At 42.1% G+C, this 22,571-nt stretch overlaps 1 protein-coding gene across 11 annotated transcripts in view; it reads left to right on the forward strand.

Moving 5' to 3' along the window:
* The window catches only part of LOC110679519 (disco-interacting protein 2), a 207,217-nt gene that overhangs the window by 161,644 nt on the left and 23,002 nt on the right, over positions 1–22,571 (forward strand). For 7 of the 11 annotated variants that reach the window (XM_021854343.1, XM_021854346.1, XM_021854344.1 and 4 more), the window contains 6 exons: positions 10,917–11,045; positions 11,254–12,157; positions 12,217–13,172; positions 13,236–13,372; positions 18,881–19,439; positions 20,520–20,701. In XM_021854343.1, coding sequence (XP_021710035.1) covers positions 10,917–11,045; positions 11,254–12,157; positions 12,217–13,172; positions 13,236–13,372; positions 18,881–19,439; positions 20,520–20,701 — 2,867 coding nt within the window. The remainder of the gene's footprint in view (positions 1–10,916; positions 11,046–11,253; positions 12,158–12,216; positions 13,173–13,235; positions 13,373–18,880; positions 19,440–20,519; positions 20,702–22,571) is intronic. The other 4 variants (XM_021854347.1, XM_021854352.1, XM_021854354.1 and 1 more) reach the window with 2 other exon arrangements.

Genomic DNA, 22,571 nt, shown 5'->3' on the forward strand with positions numbered 1-22,571 from the left:
AGTTTGTTGACGAAATCGGAACGTGACAAAAACGGAGCGTGATAAAATCGGAACGTGACAAAAACGGAACATACCTGTATTGCTAATATCATTCTTCCTCGTGAAAAAAGTCATCGAAAAATGTTTTTCCCGGTGACTTTTTCCGAATTACTATCGGTTGTAATATTAACTGATGCGATATTTCGTTTGAGAGGCTGCTATAAGCATTTCAAATTTTCAAAAATTTTGACATTTAACAGCACTGCTCTTAAGCACATTATTTTGTACGTGCTTTCCAACCGCTTTAGGTTTCTGCTCATTCTAAGCGCTTTTGACCAGATTAGTCCTCCATACCTTAGTATGGTAGCACCACGCTTGCCAGGAGCTCACGTTTGCTGGCAATTACAGCAGAGCTGTTAGACATAATTCTCGAAAGTGCCGCTATAGCCGTAGATGCCTTTTTACAGGCATATTCAACGTGGCTAGCGAAGCTGAGCTTGTCATCGCCCATTACCCCAAGATGCCCAAGGTATCGCTTGGACTCTATGGTGCAATCACCTATCGAGATAAGTGCCCGTTGCTTGAACTTACGCTTGTTGACCATCACCACCTCAGTCTTGTGACGGGTTTCCTAGACTTCATCCAACCCTCAACTATGGAAATAGAATGCCCTGCTATCAACTCTACTTCCTCCATAGATTCACCATAGACTACTAGGTGATATCGTCACTAGGTGATTCCATCAATCAAAACACCTGTTGGAAGGGGCAGCCTCAGTACGTCATCGTACACCGCATTCCATAACATCGGGCCCAGGATTGAACCTTGAGGTACTCCCGCGGTAATTCGAACGCTTTTCTGCCTCTCCTTTGTGCCATACAGTAGAATTCTACCATCTAAAGCTTTCTAGAAGCTTACACAACTGCACAGGAACCTTGAGGCGATGAATCGCGTGTGCTATTGCTTCCCAGCTTGCGCTGTTAAATGCATTCTTCCTTCACATCTAGAGTCATAACCACGCAGTAACGGATGCCGCTCCTTTTATTCTCGATTGCAACCTCAGCTGTCTGAACGACCGACTGGATGGCGTCCAGAGTAGATTTACCTTTTCCTGAATCCAAACTGGTTGTTGGACTGGCCGTCCGCACCTTCCGTATACGGTACTAGCCTGTTGAGGATCAACCTCTCCAATAACTTGCCCGTCGTATCTAGTAGACAGATAGGTCTATACGCCGACGGGTCACCTGGTTGTTTCCCCGCCTTTGGTAGTAACACCAATTTATGTCGCTACATCTGGGAAGACTCCTTGATCTATGCAGCTTTGCATCGCAGTTCTGCCCTCAGTTACATTCACATATTCGTCGTAGTGTTACTTAAATCTTTCGATCTCCTCAACTCCATCTGACACAACATCTTCTTCATCATCCGCTCTCTCTTGGCGGTATTTTTTTCTCCCGAAACAGGCGGATCTGGTCCTTCCGCTTTCGGCTTCAACATGCCACGTTCTGACGAGTTACTTTGATGTTAGTACCATGGTACCTCCTGGCATGATCTTTGGCGGATCGGAACATGATTTGAATAGAATCTCATTTGAGATATTTAACAGATTTGAAAACAGTAGGATTGTATAACATTTTGCGGTAATCCACTTGGCGGTGTACCATTTCGCGGTTTGTCATTTTGGAGTATGACATTTCGCGTTAGTACCATTTGGCGGTTTGGACCGACATGCTTCATCTATCTTAGCAGTGCAATTTGATAGACTGCCTGTGTTCAAAAGAAGGGTGAATCACCGATTAAAATATTATTAGTGATAATGCCAAGAATTTTCAGTGCTACTCGTGAGAAAAATCATATCGCAAAACGGCATACCGCGAAATGGCACTAACTGCAAAACGGGAAATCGCAAAATAATACAAACCGCGAAATGGTTTACCGCGTACCACCTGTATTAGGAGTCATGTACAAATGTATGCTCCAAGAAGGGATTGAGGGTCAGGCACAGCGTAGCAAGCCTTACAAAAATTATGACGACCTGCAATTTACCGGAAGACCACTTACCGGAATGTACCATTACCTAGAAAACCCATTTACCGGAATGTACCATTACCCGGAAAACAAATCTTCCATTTTCGACGACCTCTATCAGTACATTTGTATACAGTTTTTATTCTCTTTCATTGATGCTGAGTTCAAATTATGTCACGCTTACCATGGACATTCTCGAATTCCTTGGTTTCCATAAACACTTTTTCAAAAGATATCCCCATCTTCTTGACGGCGTTACGACCAGGGCTACCACACTGAGCGTTGATTTACCTGTATTACACTCATTTTTTTGATTCTGACACAGATTCATATTTGTATAAAACACAGATTTTCTTTCAACAATTTTTGTATGAACATAGATTTGTTTGTATGGAACACAGATTTTCCAACCTGGTAGATACAGATTTTCTATCAAATTATCTGGTAGTTCTGATTACGACCCAACTGGGACAAAGCCTGCATCTCAGCTGTCGTAGGAGCATTTCTTCAGTTGATAGCTAAGAGCCTATGTCAACTGACCATTTTTGCATTCTTTTACAGTTTGAGTAGTAAGTACTCTAGCTCTGAGAAGTCGTCAAACCATAGGTTATTTAGATCCGGTGGTATTCAATTCTATAAATCACCTCAGCTTGATCTCTAAAAAAAATATTTTTTGTTGTTGTATATATTTGATGTTAAATAAAAACCAAGTCAATAAATATAAATCGAAAAAATCGCCTATCAAAAAAGTAAGGGTGCATTTGAGTAAATGGAACATCCCAGCATTTAAATTTTTTTGGAGTTATGATGGTTTTCTTATTCCTTTAGGTTAAAACAGTTTAGACTCCAATTTCAATTAGTTTAATTCAATGCCTTGGTGATCGAGTGTTGGGACACAATTCGCCATTGTGATGTCCATAAACTAGAAAGTAAATGCCGAGATCGGTGGAACTCGAAAGAACCGCCAACCAAATAAAAAAGGGTGAATATCAGATGACCCGAAATGGGTCATTCTATGAAAAGGAATTGACATGATCAAGTATGAGGTTACCTTAGACTCCTCTTCGATGCATATGTATTTCGAAGGAAGAACCTCCCCTGTCCATTATTTTTGGTGATCATTTCAAATATTTTTAAGTCAACATACTGACCCGAATGACAGTAGAACTGTGAAAAAGACGTTAATGAAAAAAGTCGACATTACAGAGAGATAATTTTCCGGTAAATGGTCTTTCCGGGTAATGGTTTTCCAGCAAATGTTTCATTCCGGTAAATGGTTTTCCGGTAAATGGTCTTCCGGGAAATTGCATTCCGGGTAATGACGGAGAACCATCTCGAATATGAAGAAGCAACCTGAATCATTTGAAAAATAAAATCATTAAACCTGATACATAAATTAAAACATAACTGAATTAATTTAAAATAATGCAAATAAGATCTGAATTCCTTCAACATAAAGTAAATCTGTCGGGACTTCCTTAAATCCCCGAAAAATGAAGTAAATTATACTTGAAACTTCAATATAAAATGAGTCAGACATTAATTTGAAAATAAATTGAATCAGTCCTAAACTGTTTTACCATGAAGTGAACAAGATCTGAATCACCGGAAAATGTTGAATCAAACTTGAACCACTTGAATGTGAAGTAATTCAGATCTGAATCACGTGAATATAAAGTAAGTAAGAACTAAATCACTATACAGTCGGGTCTCCTATTAAACGCATTCCTATAACGTGCACTCCTATTACGCTCACTCCTATAAGATACACCAGGACGTTATAGGAGACCCAGGGCTTATGGGATTTCATCACTTTGGGGGTGTCGTTGAATATCTCGTATGCCAAAAGAGATCGTAAAGTACTGTCTTTGGCGAAGTTTCAGTACTAAGTACGATCTACCTTTAGGAGTTGAGGATCATCCTTTTAGTTGAGAACTTGGCCGGTAGGGGCGCTTTTTCTGATTTCACTATATGAACCATGAGGGATAAGAATGCAAAATTTTGTAACATATGATATCTCTGAATCCTGATGTTTTGGAAGGTTGGTGTCTTCGGAAGAGTTGTTCAGTAGCTCAAGGGCTGACATGTGGTGGTCATTTTAATACGGAATTACGCCACCAGGCGGCGCTAGTGGGCATGGAATTTTTGTTTTGCGCATAACTCAGTTGCCTGACCACTTAGAAAGATGGCGTCTTCGGCAAAGTTGCTCAGTATCACAAGGGCTAACATTATTTGAGCCGAAAGTTTCGAAATTTTGCCACTAGGCGGCGCTAGTGAGCTAAGAATTTTTGTTTTGCGCATAGCTCAATAGCCTGACCACTTAGAAAGATTGCGTCTTCGGCAAAGTTGCTCAGTATCACAAGGTCTAACATTATTTGAGCCGAAAATTTCGAAATTTTGCCACTAGGCGGCGCTTGTGAGCAAAGAATTTTTGTTTTGCGCATAGCTCAGTAGCCTGACCACTTAGAAAGATGGCGTCTTCGGCAAAGTTGCTCAGTATCACAAGGGCTAACATTATTTGAGCCGAAAGTTTCGAAATTTTGCCACTAGGCGCCGCTAGAGAGCAAACAATTTTTGTTTCGTGGATAGCTCAGTAGCCTGACCACTTAGAAAGATGGCGTCTTCGACAAAGTTGCTCAGTATCACAAGGGCTAACATTATTTGAGCCGAAAGTTTCAAAATTTTGCCACTAGGCGGCGTTATTGAGCAAGTAATTTTTGTTTTGCGCATAGCTCAGTAGCCTGACCACTTAGAAAGATGGCGTCTTCGACAAAGTTGCTCAGTATCACAAGGGCTAACATTATTTGAGCCGAAAGTTTCGAAATTTTGCCACTAGGCGGTGCTAGTGAGCATGGAATTTTTGTTTTGCGGATAGCTCAGTAGTCTGACCACTTAGAAAGATGGCGTCTTCGGCAAAGTTGCTCAGTATCACAAGGGCTAACATTATTTGAGCCGAAAGTTTCGAGATTTTATATATACGTAGAAATCGGGAGAAAAAGTTTTTTTTATGAGATTGAATTATCGTTATGAAAAAGAAGGTTTATATTTTAAAAATATTCAAACAAGAGTGTCGTGTAACCAAAGAGATAAAGCTAGTCATAGTTATCTCATTAAGATTTTTAGCGAATGGATTTCCCACTTTATTAGTAATGACTGACATTCCAACCTAACTTCATTTCTTTCCAATCTATACCTTGGAAAATGTTCAAGAAATGAAGTTCGTGCAATGACGAAATAAAAATAAACATACATATTTTTTTCTCTGGTTCATATGAAAAGCTAACGATCACATATTTGAGTAGTTAACGGATCCTCACTCATTCTCATATCAAATTATTGATCAAAAATTCTCCCAATCCGTTGAAAATACTAGGATACTAGCCATACTTTTATCCGATTGTAAAAATAATGTATATATTTTTCTCCAGGCACTTTTACTTAAACGTGACAATGCGAGGATAATCGATAGCCTAGTGTCATATTGAACAACTTTGATCAGGCTACTGAGCTATCCGCAAAACAAAAATTCTTCGCTCACTAGCGCCGCCTAGTGGCAAAATTTCGAAACTTTCGGCTCAAATAATGTTAGCCCTTGTGATACTGAGCAACTTTGCCGAAGACGCCAACTTTCTAGGTGGTCAGACTACTGAGCTATCCACGAAATAAAAATTTCTTGCTCACTAGCGCCGCCTAGTGGCAAAATTTCGAAACTTTCGGCTCAAATAATGTTAGCCCTTGTGATACTGAGTAACTTTGCCGAAGACGCCATCTTTCTAAGTGGTCGGGCTACTGAGCTATGCGCAAAACAAAAATTCTTTGCTCACTAGCGCCGCCTAGTGGCAAAATTTCGAAACTTTCGGCTCACATAATGTTAGCCCTTGTGATACTGAGCAACTTTGCCGAAGACGCCAACTTTCTAGGTGGTCAGACTACTGAGCTATCCACGAAATAAAAATTTCTTGCTCACTAGCGCCGCCTAGTGGCAAAATTTCGAAACTTTCGGCTCAAATAATGTTAGCCCTTGTGATACTGAGTAACTTTGCCGAAGACGCCATCTTTCTAAGTGGTCGGGCTACTGAGCTATGCGCAAAACAAAAATTCTTTGCTCACAAGCGCCGCCTAGTGGCAAAATTTCGAAACTTTCGGCTCAAATAATGTTAGCCCTTGTGATACTGAGCAACTTTGCCGAAGGCGCCATCTTTCTAAGTGGTCAGGCAACTGAGCTATGCGCAAAACAAAAATTCCATGCCCACTAGCGCCGCCTGGTGGCGTAATTCCGTATCAGAATGACCACCACATGTCAGCCCTTGAGCTACTGAACAACTCTTCCGAAGACACCAACCTTCCAAAACATCAGGATTCAGAGATACCATATGTTACAAAATTTTGCATTCTTATCCCTCATGGTTCATATAGTGAAATCAGAAAAAGCGCCCCTACCGGCCAAGTTCTCAACTAAAAGGATGATCCTCAACTCCTAAAGGTAGATCGTACTTAGTACTGAAACTTCGCCGAAGACAGTACTGTACTATCTCTTCTGGCATACGAGATATTCAACGACACCCCCAAAGTGATGAAATCCCATAAGCCCTGGGTCTCCTATAACGTAGATTCCTATTACGCCCCCCAACCATGTGTCTAATAGGAGACCTGACTGTAATTCACTTGAATATGGAACGAATTAAACATGAATTACTGGAATATGGAGTTAATCTGGACTGAATCATTTTGATGATTCAGTCCTGAATCACGTGATTCAGTTCTGAATCACATGATTTAGTTCTGAATCACTTGAATATGAAGTGAATCAGACATGAAACAATTTATTATGATAAATCACATTCATACATACTTGAATCATTTGTGAATCTGATACGTATCACTCGAATATGAAGTGAATCAGTTGAACATTAAGTGAATCTGACATGAATCTTTTGGATATGAAGCTAATCAAACCTGAATCAGTTTAATGTGAAAAGAATCAAACCTGTTATTCAATCCTAAACCACATGAAGGAAATCATACCTAAATCACTAGAATATGAATCAAATCCTAATCACTTCTGAACAACTTTGCTAAAAATTTGAACATTACCTTATCAACAATATGGCATAGAACTAGTTTAAATAATTCATTCAAATATGATTATTAGCACCACTCTGCGGCAAAATTACAAATGAAACTGTCTTCCCTCCGGATGCCATTGACCTGCTGAACAACTCCGCCAAAGGCTCAAACTTTTTATCCCATGTTGATCACAACTAGTTTTAACAGAACTAGTTTTAAATACTCAATTTTATTTGCCGACTAGGTGGCATCCACAAATTACGTAACGCTCTAGGGGGAGGGGGGAGTAGGCTGAAGCGTTACGACTCATACAAAAATTTTAAATTTTTCATACAAAAAGCGTTACTAAGGGGGGGAGGGTGTCAAAAATTTCAAATTTTAGCGTTACGTAATAAATAGATGCTGCCCTAGCGTCAACCAGCAGCAAAAATTAGAATCAAATAGCTACTGGATTCGGCACTGCAGTCTTGGGAGGAATCAAAACGATGTTTTTAAATTTTTCCCGACGTTTCGACTCAGAATCGAGTCTTCTTCTGGGGATTCGATTCTGAGTCGAAACGTCGGGAAAAATCTAAAATCATCGTTTTGATTCCTCCCAAGACTGTAGTGTCGAATCCAGTAGCTATAAAGAGCACATCAGTCGAATCTCTTTCTTCTTCTTTCAATTAGAACCAAAGTGTTTGCCTTCCGAATTGCCTTGACATTCTAAACAACTTTGTAACCTGCCTAAAATGCTCTATTTTACATGCTGACTAACGCCACCCAGCGGCAAAATCTCGAACCAAACTGTTTGCCTTCAGGTTGTTCTTCATTTTATGTGTGTGTGTAATGCAACTAACACTTATTGTCCAGCAGTGATATTATGGAAGAAATCTTTCTGCAATGCTTTTAAATGCTCTTGCAGAAAGCTTTAGTCCAGGAGTTAGAAGGTAATAGCGTTATTGCAGATCCAGTTACCCATTTCAGAATGACTGGAGAGACATTCCATTCAGAAGTCACTTTCACTAACAATATGCCCCGCATGTGTGCATTACCGTTATCAAATGGATACTGATAATACAAACACACTTCCAAATCCAAAGATATGCTCTTTGGAACTGGCACGTATTTAGTTTATTGAGGTAAAAATAAAGATCGGAACAATCTCACCAAATTTATCCAAGATGATTACGACGCTGTCTATCCAACCATTCGAAGCATCTTCTCCACCTTTCCACGTAGTATACAGCCACTCGGTCATCACTAAACCACACGTCCAAACGGTATTACTGTGCAACGATTTCTCGGAAAACAACGAGACAAACATCAATCGTAATACACAATTTGTCTCAAAGCATTAAACACTGTGGAACATGTTCGGATCCGGGTGACGTAGTACCATCTAAACCACCTACCGCAATCACAAAATTATAACTTGAAAATTATTCTTACACCAACACAAGACACTACCGATCACTAAAAACTGATTGATCATCTTCACACTGATCACACTGTTATCACTTCACAAAGCAGCACTTTTTTTCCTGAATTTGTGTCGAGTGGCATAACACCATCAGCCATTTTGCTCTTTCATCAGCCGAATCAAAAATAACGCGAAACCGAGATAAACGTGACAGCGAATTCTTCCGGTTGTTCCTCATTTTATAAGCCAAAAAATCGAACTTTCTATCTTTTATAAATCAGAAGATTTACCTGAAAATTCAGAATCAAATTGTTTGCCTTCCGAAAGTTCTTGACATTCTGAACAACTTTGCCGAAGAGTCGAACTTTCTATCTCATGTTGTTCACAAGATAGAACTAGTTCAGAATGCTCAATTTTACATGCTCACGAGAACCACCTAGCGGCAAAATTTCGAACCAAACTGTGTGCCTTCCGGATGTCCTTGATCTGCTGATCAAGTTTGACCGTTTCAGATAATCAACATTGCAAGATATAGCCTCATGAATGTTTCTGTTTTGAGATGATGCTAAACTTTGCTGAGTATTCAATATTTAACTGAGTGTTGAAATACTTTTTCAAGCGAGTCCGTATTTATGACGGGATGTGTACATTACTTAAAAAATACACAATGCATTTATCCCCACAATCTCAGAAAATTTCTTGTACCCTATCGAACTCTTCGCTAGATTTATGACCAACTGTAATACCGAATACTGAAAATATTTTAGCCATGTACAGGATCTTGGTGAGATGCTTATTGTATATCTGTCAAAATATTCAGTAAAATTCATTCGTGCAAAATATCTATCGAAGACAATTTGACGATTGAACATCGCCTTCATTGCTGCCTCCCTTAGCAAGAGAGTCCGCTCTCTTATTTCTCGGAATGGAGCAATGAGAATGCTTTCAATTCACTTCAAGCACTAATGCTTAACGTATTCCATGCAGAAATTCATTAGAAAACACCTAAATTAGAGAAATTATTTATTTTTGACCCATCAGTAACAAACTGTCTGCCCTCTCTGTGATGCCATAATTTGCAACTAAACATGAAAACATCAAATAAACTGTTAATGCAAATGATCTAATTTCCAATGAATATCTTGCATTATGGCCTAATCAAAAACTACAGAGACCATCGAAGTTTGGGAAGTGATCGCATTGCTGATAGCCTCAAGGAGCGGCATGTACCAATGGTACATACTCATGAGACGAGTTTGGGTTATGAAAAGCCTCACAAAGTATGAGAAGTAGGTATAACTGCGCGAAACGATCATCTTCAAAATGAAGATGAATCACAGACAAACCCTAGTTTTTTAAGAGCAGTACAAGACTGAAGTCAAACAGTGCTAAAAGCCTGAAGTGTGATCTATTGGTCTCCTTAAGCGTTCTTAGCTTGAACGGCTGTTTGGTTTTCTTGATCTGGGGTTTCGAAAATTTGAGGCGTTACTTCGATTCATCTTCAATTTAAAGTCGGTAATTTCTGGTGATGGAGCTCCGTGCATTCCTCATCCCACTACGGATTGGGAGGCTTTCTACAGATCTGTGATACAAAAAAAGTCTATGGAAGGCGTTCCTTACGCAAAGATCGTTTCCATATTCCGTATGCTTCGTATAGAGGTAGACTAAATCAATAGATGAATGCTAAAGTAGTCCACTGGAAATTAAAGCAACGATCAGTAAATGATCAGTACATATAGATCCTGGAATACCCTTCCTTTGGCTTTTGATCCAAATGATCATTCTTGATAAGTATTAAGATGATCGTAATTGATAACGTGTCTATTGCAGGAATATGAAATCTAAGGGTATGCAAACGATAACTATCGGAACACATGAACACTACCCAGTAAACACAAACTCGTATACGATAGCGCATAAGAATACAAATGTGGAGGCGATATATGTACATGCGCCATAAGGCTGAACGCAAGATGTACGTATATCGCCTCCACATTTGTACTCTTATATCTCATCATATACGATGGTGTGTTTACTGGGTAGAACCTAAGTATCACCTATCCTTGTTTCGATAGTAGAATAAGTATTTTATTGCTCTCAAATGAATAGTAGTGTGTGTAGATCATATAGAAAACAGCTGAGACTAGACTAATTCATACTCCTTAACACAAACCAAAACCTATAATTTTGTTACCCATTTCCATTGAAATCACCGTTCTGATTTTGTTATCTTAATTCTCTTCTTTTGCTTTCTATTCGACACACGCGCACCATTGTGTCCCATTGTGTGTGTGTACTCTGTTTGTGTGTCTATCGCATCAACCATCGGTCATGATCCATCATCCCCACTCATCGTGTTCTGCTGGCACCCATCACACACACGCAAATCAAATCAAATCACTGCGATATCAAACGAAATCACCTAACCTACTCACCACAGAAGTACGTCAGGAAGCTGTACAGCAAGCATTAGCCGCATTAAAAAATCGCCCCAAACCTAGCTTACCAATGCCATCCAAACGAAGCTCCGTGCTTAATCGTAGTCCCGAGCGCGATCGTGATGACTCAGGTAATTCTCGCCATTCTAAAACGCCATCAACTGACAAAACAAAACTCATTCGAATACAATTCGATCAGACTGGTTCTGTTTCCAAAAACCAAAAAAATACGCTTTTTGTCCATGTTTTTATGTTTTCGATCGATCATGATCATGTCCCAATACGACTTAGTAACGTTCCATTACGAGCCTTAGAGTAACATCCATCTTTTTACCCCAGATTCCAGCACAGATGACGAATCGATCCCGGAGGAGGGCGTCATCGGTGGTCGGATATCCACACCGGACCGTGACAACTACAACCTTCCACGGGATCACATTCTCGGTCGAGAGCCCATGAAGCTTCCCTCAACACGCGATCATCATCATTCGAGTCAGCAGAAACAGCAAACGCAACCGGCGCCGATCGAGCGACGACCTCCGCAGAGCATACCCACACAAAACACCCAACATGCCACCCTGTCGGATACCTCCAGTGCCGGATCCCCACCGGCTATGCATCGAACCTACTACAACCAGAAAAACAGCTACGATATTACCGACATTTCTGAGTACCAGCCTCGAGCCTACGCTGCGCCGGATATCACTCAGTTCAGTGCCAATACAAGACGAGGGGCAGATCGCGTAACGCGATATGTGAACCTCTCTAACCAAGAACCCGGTGACACAGGCACCGCCGGACGATGGAAAGTCTCGGCCAAAATACAACAACTTCTGAACACATTGAAACGACCGAAACGTCGACCGCTGCCGGAATTCTACGAAGACAATGACATCGAGCTGGAGATCGCAGCCAACCCGAAAGATCCCAACGCACCAAAACCGGAAGGTAACGTAATGAGTCCGGTCCAAGGTGAACAGTTGATTGTCCCGTCGGGACTACCTCGAACGCTAGAAGCCGCCCTCCAACGGTACGGCACCAGCTCGTTCAAGGCACCGATGGCAACCGTTTTGGACCCCAATGGAAAAATGACCACAACTCTGACCTACGGTAAGCTACTGTCTCGAGCGCAGAAAATCGCCTACGCTCTGTCCACCAAAGTATTCAGCAAAGGTCCCGAGCAGATATCTCTCAAGCCAGGCGACCGGGTCGCTCTGGTTTATCCCAACAGTGATCCACTCAGGTCAGTTTCCCTTTTTTTTGTAAATGTTCTGCCTAATTAAACATCTTCTATTTCGACAGCTTCATAACTGCGTGGTACGGTTGCATGTTCCGGGGACTGGTTCCGTTGCCCATTGAGCTACCTCTGTCGAGTTCCGACTCGCCACCGCAGCAGGTTGGTTTTCTGTTGAGTTCTTGTGGCGTGCAGGTGGCCCTGACTTCGGAAGCGTGTTTGAAGGGATTGCCAAAGTCGTCGACCGGTGAGGTGGCCAAGCTCAAAGGTTGGCCACGATTGCACTGGTTCGTCACGGAACATCTTCCCAAAGTCCCGAAAGACTTCAATACGAACAACAATCGCATAAGTGAGGATTCAATCGCTTACATCGAGTACACTACCGATAAGGAGGGCAGTGTCATGGGAGTTACAGTCTCACGCCAATCCATGATCAACCACTGTCGAGCATTGACGATGGCATGCCACTACACGGAAGGCGAAACCATTGTCTGTGTGCTCGATTTCAAACGGGAAGTTGGACTGTGGCACAGTATTCTAACTTCGGTGCTAAATGGAATGCACGTGCTGTTCATACCCTACGCGCTCATGAAGCTGAAACCTTCGTCATGGATGCAGCTCATCACCAAATATCGAGCCTCGTGCTGTCTAGTGAAGAGTCGTGATTTGCACTGGGGTCTGCTGGCAACCAAGGATCACAAAGATATCTCACTCTCATCACTTCGCATGCTGCTCGTTGCAGACGGTGCCAATCCGTGGTCTCTTTCAAGCTGTGATCAATTCCTGAGCGTATTCCAATCGAAAGGTCTCCGACCGGATGCAATCTGTCCCTGTGCCAGCAGTTCGGAGGTGTTTACCGTTTCCCTACGACGACCGGGTAGATCCGCTGGTGGATATAGCCAATCAGCTACCGGACGAGGCGTTTTGTCGATGGCTGCCCTTTCGCATGGAGTGGTTCGCGTTGACAGCGAGGACTCTCTAACTTCGCTCACCCTGCAAGACTGTGGTCAGGTGATGCCGAGCGGTGAGTGTATTTTAAGACACTTATAAGTAGAGCTTTCTTACAAGATAATCGTTTACGTTTCAGCTACTATGGTTGTGGTCAATGCAGAAGGCCCTCCGGTGCTATGCAAGACAGATCAGGTTGGAGAGATTTGCGTAACGTCAGGATCTACTGGAACTACTTACTATGGATTGGACGGCATGACAAATGCAACGTTTAAGGTAAGCGATTTCATTACTTTATTTGATTAAACTTAGGCTTCATGTTCATGCAGTACATGCTGGTGACTTCAACTATGGGGGGAAAATAAGCAGCGAACCTCACGCTCGAATATACACAAAAAAATACAAGTTTTTAGTAAACATATCTTAAAGCTTCTACAATAGTGGAACTTTGGATAAATTACAATTGAAAACAATTTAATCAAATTGAGGCAAGATGCTTCTATTCGATTTCATTTGGTCTCTATTTTGAAAGTGGTGGGACCTAAGCTAACAATGTGGTCAGTTAAATGCCCTATCTGTCGTCGCAACGCTTCTTTTCTCTTCACGGGAAACAACGTGCCCTGCCCAACGCATTCTTCCAGCTTTTTCTTTACCTTCAGGATGCTAGATTCGCCGTAGAGTTGGACGAGCTCGTGGTTCATCCTTCGCCGCCACACACCGTTTTCCTGCACACCGTAAAATATCGTCCTAAGCACCGACGTTCGGAGACAAGTGCTTGCAAGTTCTCCTCGAGCATCGTCCACGTTTCATGCCTGTAGAGGACTAACGGCCTTATGAGCGTTTGTACATGGTACATTTGGTGCGGGTGTAAATCTGTTTTGACCGCAGCTTCTTCTGGAGGCCATAGTAGGCCAAACTCCCACTGATGATGCGCCTCCATATTTCACGGCCAACGTTATTGTCAGCCTTCAGCAAGGGTCCAAGGTTGACGAGCTCGTCGACCACTTCGAACGTATCCCCGTCTATCGTAACACTGCTACCTAGGCGAGCTCTGTCGCGCTCTGCCCCACCAGCTAACATGTACTTTGTCTTGCCGGCATTCACCACCAGTCCAACCTTTGCTGCCTCGCGTTTCAGGCGGGTGTACAAGTCTGCCACCTTTTCAAATGTTCGGCTAACAATGTCCATATCATCCGCGAAGCAAACAAATTGACTGGACCTCGTTAAAATCGTACCCCGGCTGTTAAGCTCGGCTTTTCACATAACACATTCTAGCGCTATATTGAACAACAGGCATGAGAGTCCATTACCTTGTCGAAGTCCCCGGCGAGATTCAAACAAACTGGAATGCTCGCCTGAAACTTTCACAAAATTTTGCACACCTTCCTTGCTCTTATCAGTCTCGTGAGCTTCCCGGGAAAGCTGTTCTCGCCCATGATTTTCCGCCTTGAAATCGATGAAAAGGTGATGCGTTGGGACCTGGTATTCACGACATTTTTGGAGGATTTGTCGTACAGTAAAGATCTGGTCCGTTGTCGATCGGCCGCCAAAGAAGCCGGCTTGATAAATTCCCACGAACTCGTCTACTAAATACAGGTGACAGACGACGGAAAATGATCTAAGATAATACTTTGTAGGCCACATTCAGAATGGTGATCGCTCGAAAGTTCTCACACTCTACGAATGGCCATATTCTTGGAGGCGTCGAAATCAATTAGTCGTAGGCCGTTTCTCGTTCGTCAGCTGGTGCGCGGTAAACTTTCCAATCGTCGGTCTGAATTCCAACTCCTGGCCAACCTGAGCATTTAGATCTCCTATGAAGATTTTGACGCGTTCGAGCTGCGCGTAAAAAGCGTCTTTATCATCATCAGTGCTTCCGGAGTGAGGGCTGTGTACGTTTATTATGCTGAAGTTAAAGAACCGGCCTTTGAGCCTCATTTTGCCCATTCTCTCATTGATCGGCCACCACCCGATCACGCGCCAATGCATATCATCCATCACTATAAAAGCTGTTCCCAGCTCGTGTGTGTTGCCGCAGCTATGTTAGATAGTATGGTTCAGGGACGAAAAAAATCATGCTCACTATACTCAATTCACTGACATTTATTCCACCATCAAAGTAACCGCACCACCACCAATATGATTGCACCAATGAAGATGGCACAAAAGTAGATGAAAAAACAAACAACGATGCCCGTACGTCGCTGGTGTTTTTGATTATCAGAAGCAGAAGAGTGTCAGTTTTAAAAAATTGATTATCATTGAGGTTCATACTAATTAAAAAATATGCTGTTTTACGGGTAATGAACGATCCGATGCACGGAATCGATGATGTTGACGCGTCTTTACTGTGCTTTGTGCAAAAATTACAACTTCCCGAAGCGGAATGTATAAAAGTCAAGCTGTCCAGAATGAATATCATTTTTTGCTTCCGATGATCATAAAGCGGTTGAGTATCAGCAGGGTAAAAGGAAACTGACAATCTTGCGGCAAGCGCTTTGCCAATCTTTGTTGTGTTGTCAAGGCGAGGATAAAAACAAATAAAAATCAACGAAGATTCTACCCAGCAAGTATCAATGTAGGCGAGGGTAGATTGAGTATTTTCGTCCCTGGTATGGTTACCTCTAAACGTTCGCAGCATTGATCCCTTACTTCCTGCAACGCTACGATGCTGAATCCGCGGTCCTTCAGCACGTCGGTGATTATGCGTGTGCTCCTGATGAAGTTGAGAGTTTTAGAGTTGCACGTACTGAGTTTCCAATCGCTAGTCCCTTTACGTCGCTGTGGTCTTCGCCGATTGTCCCGGTTCGTATTCTCTCGTTGATTTTTCGTTGCTTCATTTTTTACAACTGGCTTGCCGTTGTTCGGAGGGCCATAGTGCACAGTTTAGCTTGCTTAGAGTCCTTCTCTGGCACTCGGACGACGATCAGCCGCCCCTGGCATGGGGAACAGACGCTGTTGTGAGCCGCTCCTAACATGGAGTACAGACGCTCCAGGTTTGCAGAAGCAAAAGCAAAAGCAAACCCCCCCCCCTTCCCTGTCAGCATACGACCAGAGTTCCCACCGGAGTTGGTTACTGGTACCCCGGCCAGTACCACGAGGAGGTAGGGATAGGAGTTACTGGGCAGGAGGCTAAGGACCACACAAAGGGGTCTTTTTTATTCCTGCAGGTACGGCCTTAAAAGATGTCAGCAGCCAGGAGAGCTATTGACGTTTCCCTGCGAACTCGAAGCTGCTCCGAACCAATCAGCGCACAATGGTCCTCGTGAATAGGCAGACGGAATTGATCACTCCAAGTCAGTTTGCGCAAGGCGAATCGAAGAAACCGGCGTTGGACCGATTCAACACTTTCAATGCCGTTGTTGTAATACGGATTTCAAACGGGAGAACAATATTCCAAAATCGAGCGCACCAGCAATCCATGAAGAGATTTCAGGCAATGGACATCGGAAAAATGTTTTGACATACTATAACTGAAGCCTAAAGCCCTAGATGCTTTATCTATGGTGTATGACATGTGTTTATGTAGTTCAACTGCGAATCAAGTTATCCTCACCAGTTCTCAAATATTCCGAGTTTCCGTTGTAGGAAATATTGTTGGTAGTTCGACTGTTGTTCTTTGTTGATGTTAAATTGGCTTTTCAGTTGTGTGTGTGTGTGTGTGTGTGTGTGATACAATCCACCTCCCACTGGCCGGCAGTGCTTTTATGGAAGAAAATTGTATGCATGTATTTAATGATACCCTTCGATATCTTTATATCTGCAGACAATTTTAGCCCAGGAGATGAAAGGTGATAGCTCTACTGAAATTCCAACGACCCATTTCAAGAATGGCAGTAAATACACACACATTCTGAGGTCATTTTTATTTACAGTAAGCCCCGCATAAAAACATCCAGATTTCAAATAAATATATGCAATGTTTTTACACTTCCCGAATCGAAAATCATATTTTCGACCCAGGCACGTATTTAGTTTGAATTGGTAATAAGTGAGTAAAGTAAACAATAATAAAGAACGATTTTACCAGGATGTGAAGCAGTTTTTCTCCGTCGCCGCACTGGGGTTTCCGTAAAATACTATACACTTTTTCACTGCACTCCACGCGTAACACGTTCGATCCTGACCGCATCACCCGCCCCGCAGGAGCAAGCGTCGCAGTCAAAGGATCACACACTACTGCAAAACAGGGGAAAAAATTCTCCGGCAACGAAAATACGCGCGAATCCGTCAGAAAAATCAATCGGACGACGCAAAACCGAACTGTCCTACTTGGGCTTCACAAAGCACTACCCAGCAAGGCGCTCCAAAACAGGGGAAAAAAATTTTCCGGCAACGAAAATACGCGCGAATCCGTCAAAAAAATCAATCGGACGACGCAAAACCGAACTGTCCTGCTTGGGCTTCACAAAGCACTACCCAGCAAGACGCTCCAAAACAGGGGAAAAAAAAATTCTCCGGCAACGGAAATACGCGCGAATCCGTCAGAAAAATCAATCGGACGACGCAAAACCGAACTGTCCTGCTTGGGCTTCACGAAGCACTCATGTTAAATTGGCTTTTCAGTTTTAACAAAATTGAAAAACTGTTATTTTATTTTTTCCGTTGTAGGAAATGATAATAATTTACAGACTGGATTCGCAGGAAAAACTTAAGGTCGTCTGCATACGAGAGACCTGGAGTTTCAATAACTAGAGTTGGATATTCAGTCGCGTCGTTCTGGCATCATTCCTGAAACTGGTGACGCAGGATAACCGCGCCCGAGTTTTAGCTGCAACGAGGTAGTGATACGAGTGGATCAATGACTAATGAATAATATTGTCTATCAACCTGAAGTTGGTCTATTTGGGAGCAAGCTTCGCCACTGCGACATGCGCAAGGTGTTTCGCCGGATATTCTTACATTCAAAGTGAACGCTACTGAATGCTAAATCTTTGCAGTAGCGCAGCGAACTTCGCAAACAGTAGGACATTATCGTTCGTAAAGGAATGGAAGCAGGGGGGTTTCGGGCATTCTCCATAGGCCTATTCTGGGCTCTCCAAGAATTTATCCTTCATGACATCGGGCTTAACGTTCGTTGGCGCATACATGTTGATTATACTGAAATTGAACAACTGCTTCCCGATCAGTATGAAGCTAACTTCGCGTGCTGCTCTGTCGCCGCCGCTATAATATATGAGGTACTTAGACAAAGTGATGACTGCCTCGGAAAACACGATTTTTCGCACGTAAGGAGAATGCTTTTTTCCCTTCCTCGCGTGAACATCTTTTATCGCTCACACTAATTTTCCCTGGAGCTACGGTGGCGGATAACCGACAATCACTCCACTCTGTGGATAATTTGTTTTTCACTCCATCATATTTTCGCTCACCAACTGCTCCCGAGAATTATCACTATGTGGATAAACAAAAACTAGTGCCGGCGACGGGATTCGAACCTAGAACATTGCTAAAAACAACCGCGATGTGTGCACGTTAACCATGCTACCACAGTTAAGTGGTTAATTTGGTGCATAAAAGCAACTGCTGCTCGTGGCGATGGATACAGGAAAAATTCTCCATGGATCGGAGAAAGAGAAAACAAACTTCTCACAGCTGCGGAAATGTGCAATTATCTATTTTCGCTTTGTTTTGTGGACGGATAAAATCGCAAGGCTAAGATCGCTGAAAATTGCTGTGAGGGATAAATCCATTATCGTGAGAGTGAGTGAGAATTCGGAAGCCTGCTCATAACTATACCTTAAACATCTAATTAATAACAAAAAATATCTTAATTATTTACAGGTTCAGGCCCTCACGGAACCCCCTCCGGCTAAGGAAGGTGAAGTCCAAGCGCCAGGAAAGCCGATCAGCGACGAGTTGTACGTAAGAAGTGGATTGCTGGGCTTCCTTGGTCCCGGTGGTCTGGTGTTCGTGTGTGGTTCCAGAGACGGCCTTATGACCGTAACTGGACGGAAGCACAACGCCGATGACATTATTGCCACCGTTTTGGCCGTTGAACCAATGCGGTTCATCTATCGCGGCCGAATCGCCGTCTTCAGCATAAAAGTTCTACGAGACGAACGGGTCTGTGTCATTGCGGAACAACGTCCGGACTGCTCGGAGGAAGAGTCATTCCAGTGGATGTCGCGCGTTCTGCAGGCGGTCGACTCCATCCATCAAGTGGGAATATACTGTCTCGCACTCGTTCCCCCGAATCATTTGCCAAAAACACCGCTCGGAGGAATTCATCTGACCGAAGCTCGCCGAAGGTTCTTGGAAGGATCGCTGCATCCGGCCAATGTGCTGATGTGTCCACATACTTGCGTCACGAATCTGCCCAAACCAAGAGAACTGCACCACGGTATGTAGACGCCCAGAACGATTGTAACATTTATGATGCACCCCACTGTGTTCCATTTTGTCGCTTCTGTTTATCGAACCAATAATCTGTTATTGCCTTATACCTTTCCGTTCGTAGAGTAGAGCACAACTTTCTTTGGTTATCATCGGCACTAAACTAATAATCCACCAAACAAAGCGATTCTTTACAAGACGTGATATCGTATCGTCGTATTACCCTTCTATGTCGTTACTTTTGGTTGTTTCCTTGCTTTTCTCATTATTGCCTACATCGACAAAGATTGATATCACTTGTAATGAATCCGCTTTAGCAACAACAACTACAAATAATGCGTGTGTTTTGGCTACTTTTTAGTTTGTTTGGCAACCACCTTACTAATCGTATTTTGCCTTTATCCAATTGGCTGTACTTCTTATCATATGATTTGTTTTCATTAATTTCGTAATATTTCATTTTCTCAAAATTAATATCATTGTTTTTCTCTCTTAATTTTCTTTTTAAATGCTGCTCTGCTCCTCACAAATACTAAAAAAATCAAAATCTGCAAAATCGACACGTGTGTTTTGACGCAATAACGTAAAATAATCGATAACAAATGGTTCCGTCTACATTATGATCATCATCATCACCTCCATCATCTCTTCGTCACCGAATTGGCTGAAATAACACTCTCACCAACATCCCTAAAACCTTCATCGCCTACGAACTACAAATCAAACTTTTGTATGGTTATGGAATTGTCGATTACTAAAACCTTTCAACCCTGTAAATAACCATCAAATTTAAATCGTACCCAACCATCGTTATAATTTAATTCATTTTAAACCACCATTAAACATAAATTCACGCATACCTCTTCGCACATCCACACGCACATCGATAAAACCTAAATGACCCTAACACACTGCCACGTGTATCTTTTCAAACCTACCACACAAAACACCACATGACCTCCTTCAAACAAAAATTGACCACACGCCAAATCAACATCACGCATCTCAAAAACCTCTAAAAAAATAACCACCCTCTAACAACATCCGCCCGTGAATCGTGTGAAACGAACCGAAAAACTAAATTCAGGTTCTATCCAACAACTTCAAATTTCCGGCACCACACCGTCGTCGTCCACGTCGATCAACACCGCCGGAACAGACGCCTCCGTCGGGCCGGCTTCGGTGATGGTCGGTAATTTGGTCCAGGGCAACCGGTTGGCTTCGGCACAGGGACGCGACATCGGACTGGCCGACGATAACGAACGAAAGGTGAGTTTTGATTATTTGCTGATTATTATCAATATTATTGTCTTTATTAATAGTGGCTTTTCGCCGTTGGCGAGTTCGCCACTTTTTTTTTTGCTGACTTAGATATTGATGTATTTGCTTATTTGGTTTTCATCTTCGACCTTTGATAGATCAGGGATGTTGACAATTTAAAACACAACTTATTGCAAATTCTCGGCTCATTGACGAATCCAGTTATTTGTTTGGATCATTTCCAAATGGGAAAAGTCTGACGATTCTCATTAACTGGCCTGTAAGAGATTTGAGATCAATCTGCAGAAGTTCTTAAAAAAATCTGACAGAAGTTCTTAAAAAAAATATTTCGGGTTTTCTGTACAGGTTCTTCCAAAAATTCTTCAATATATACCTAAATCTAAGTATTTTGATCTGAAATTCCTCAAAATACAGCTCCCGAAATTCTCCCGAAATTACTCATGAAATTCACCAAGCTTAACAAAGATTTCTCCATAAACTACTTCAAGGATTTTTCCAAGCGTTCCACTGTCTAAAGATTTCACTAATAACACCTTCATGAATTTTTAAACAAATTCCATCAGATATTCCGTCTGAAATTCCTTCAGGAATTTAACCCAGAATTATTCTAGGGGTTTCGTCATGGATGCTGTTGAAGATTTTTCAGGAATCAATTCAGGATTTATTTTCTAGTTTTTAGGAGAACTGGGAGGAATATGTCCATAGGGGGCAAAACGCGCAATCATCGATTTGGAGAAACGATGTGTTTTAGATTTTTGTGTATGTTTTTCGTTGTTTTCGTTACAATTTTATGTGATTCTCAATGTGATATTTAGGTCGATAAATAATCAAATATCTTAGTGATCTGAACAAAAACTATGTATGTAATGCTATATGATTACAAAAATGAGTTCAGTAGTTCACAAATAAGCTTAAAGTAAAGTAAAGTAAAGATCTAACAATGTGATGATTTGACGACAAAAGGTTTGCCGCTGTTGCCATGCATCCTCGATCAAGAACAACCGCGATGCATCGTGAATTTTGTCATGATCACTAGATTTCCATCCTTGTCCAGGATTAGATTTTTGGCGGGTTGCTGTTCCTTGGGCGACTTGCCAATCTCGGATTCATCAAATCCAAAGAATGAATGATCATCCTTGATCACCGTTATAGTATATATATATCAGAATATCCACCTTCCTCGATCAATGGGCCTTCGACAACAGTTGAATTATTTTTCGCGATGAGAGCCGATTGATATCCGTTACTAGGTAATCTGGCGAACGAAGATTTCAATCAAAGACAAATTAAAGACCTTCATGTCCCTTGCAAATGCCCAAAATGTTATGGCTCATAAGGTAATCTAGAATGCCGTGAAAAGTGTACTGCGATGTGTCAAACTTGGGTACCTTTTGCACTACCGAGGGACCGAATGCAGTACTAGAAGTGGTACCCAATCTGAGCCCGAGTGCGACGGACCTGGTTCAATGATTGGAAATTCACCGTCACCGTACACACTAGATGGCTCACCTTTGTTGATCAGAGGAACATCAGATACATCCTCTCCAAAGACGCATCTATTAACGATCAACGCTCCGTCATCGTCATCATCGAAACTACAAAAGCAGTTTTTCTGTTTAAAAATAAAAAAAATATTTCATGAAAATGTGTTCACTGTGTGTCGGTTGGAGAACAGAATACAGTGAACACATTTTCCTGATTTTGAACGAAAAAACTGCTTTTGAAAATTCCGAAATCAATGACGGATCCTGCCCCTTAAGCGGCGCAATTCCAGTTTGGATGAAACCGTTGATAGCGGTAGACGGTGTATCTAAAGCGATGAAAGCTTTTCTGAAGAGTGAGCTAACTTCATTGTTTT

The sequence above is a fragment of the Aedes aegypti genome, chromosome 3 (assembly GCF_002204515.2).
Source record: "Aedes aegypti strain LVP_AGWG chromosome 3, AaegL5.0 Primary Assembly, whole genome shotgun sequence".
NCBI lineage: Eukaryota > Metazoa > Arthropoda > Insecta > Diptera > Culicidae > Aedes > Aedes aegypti.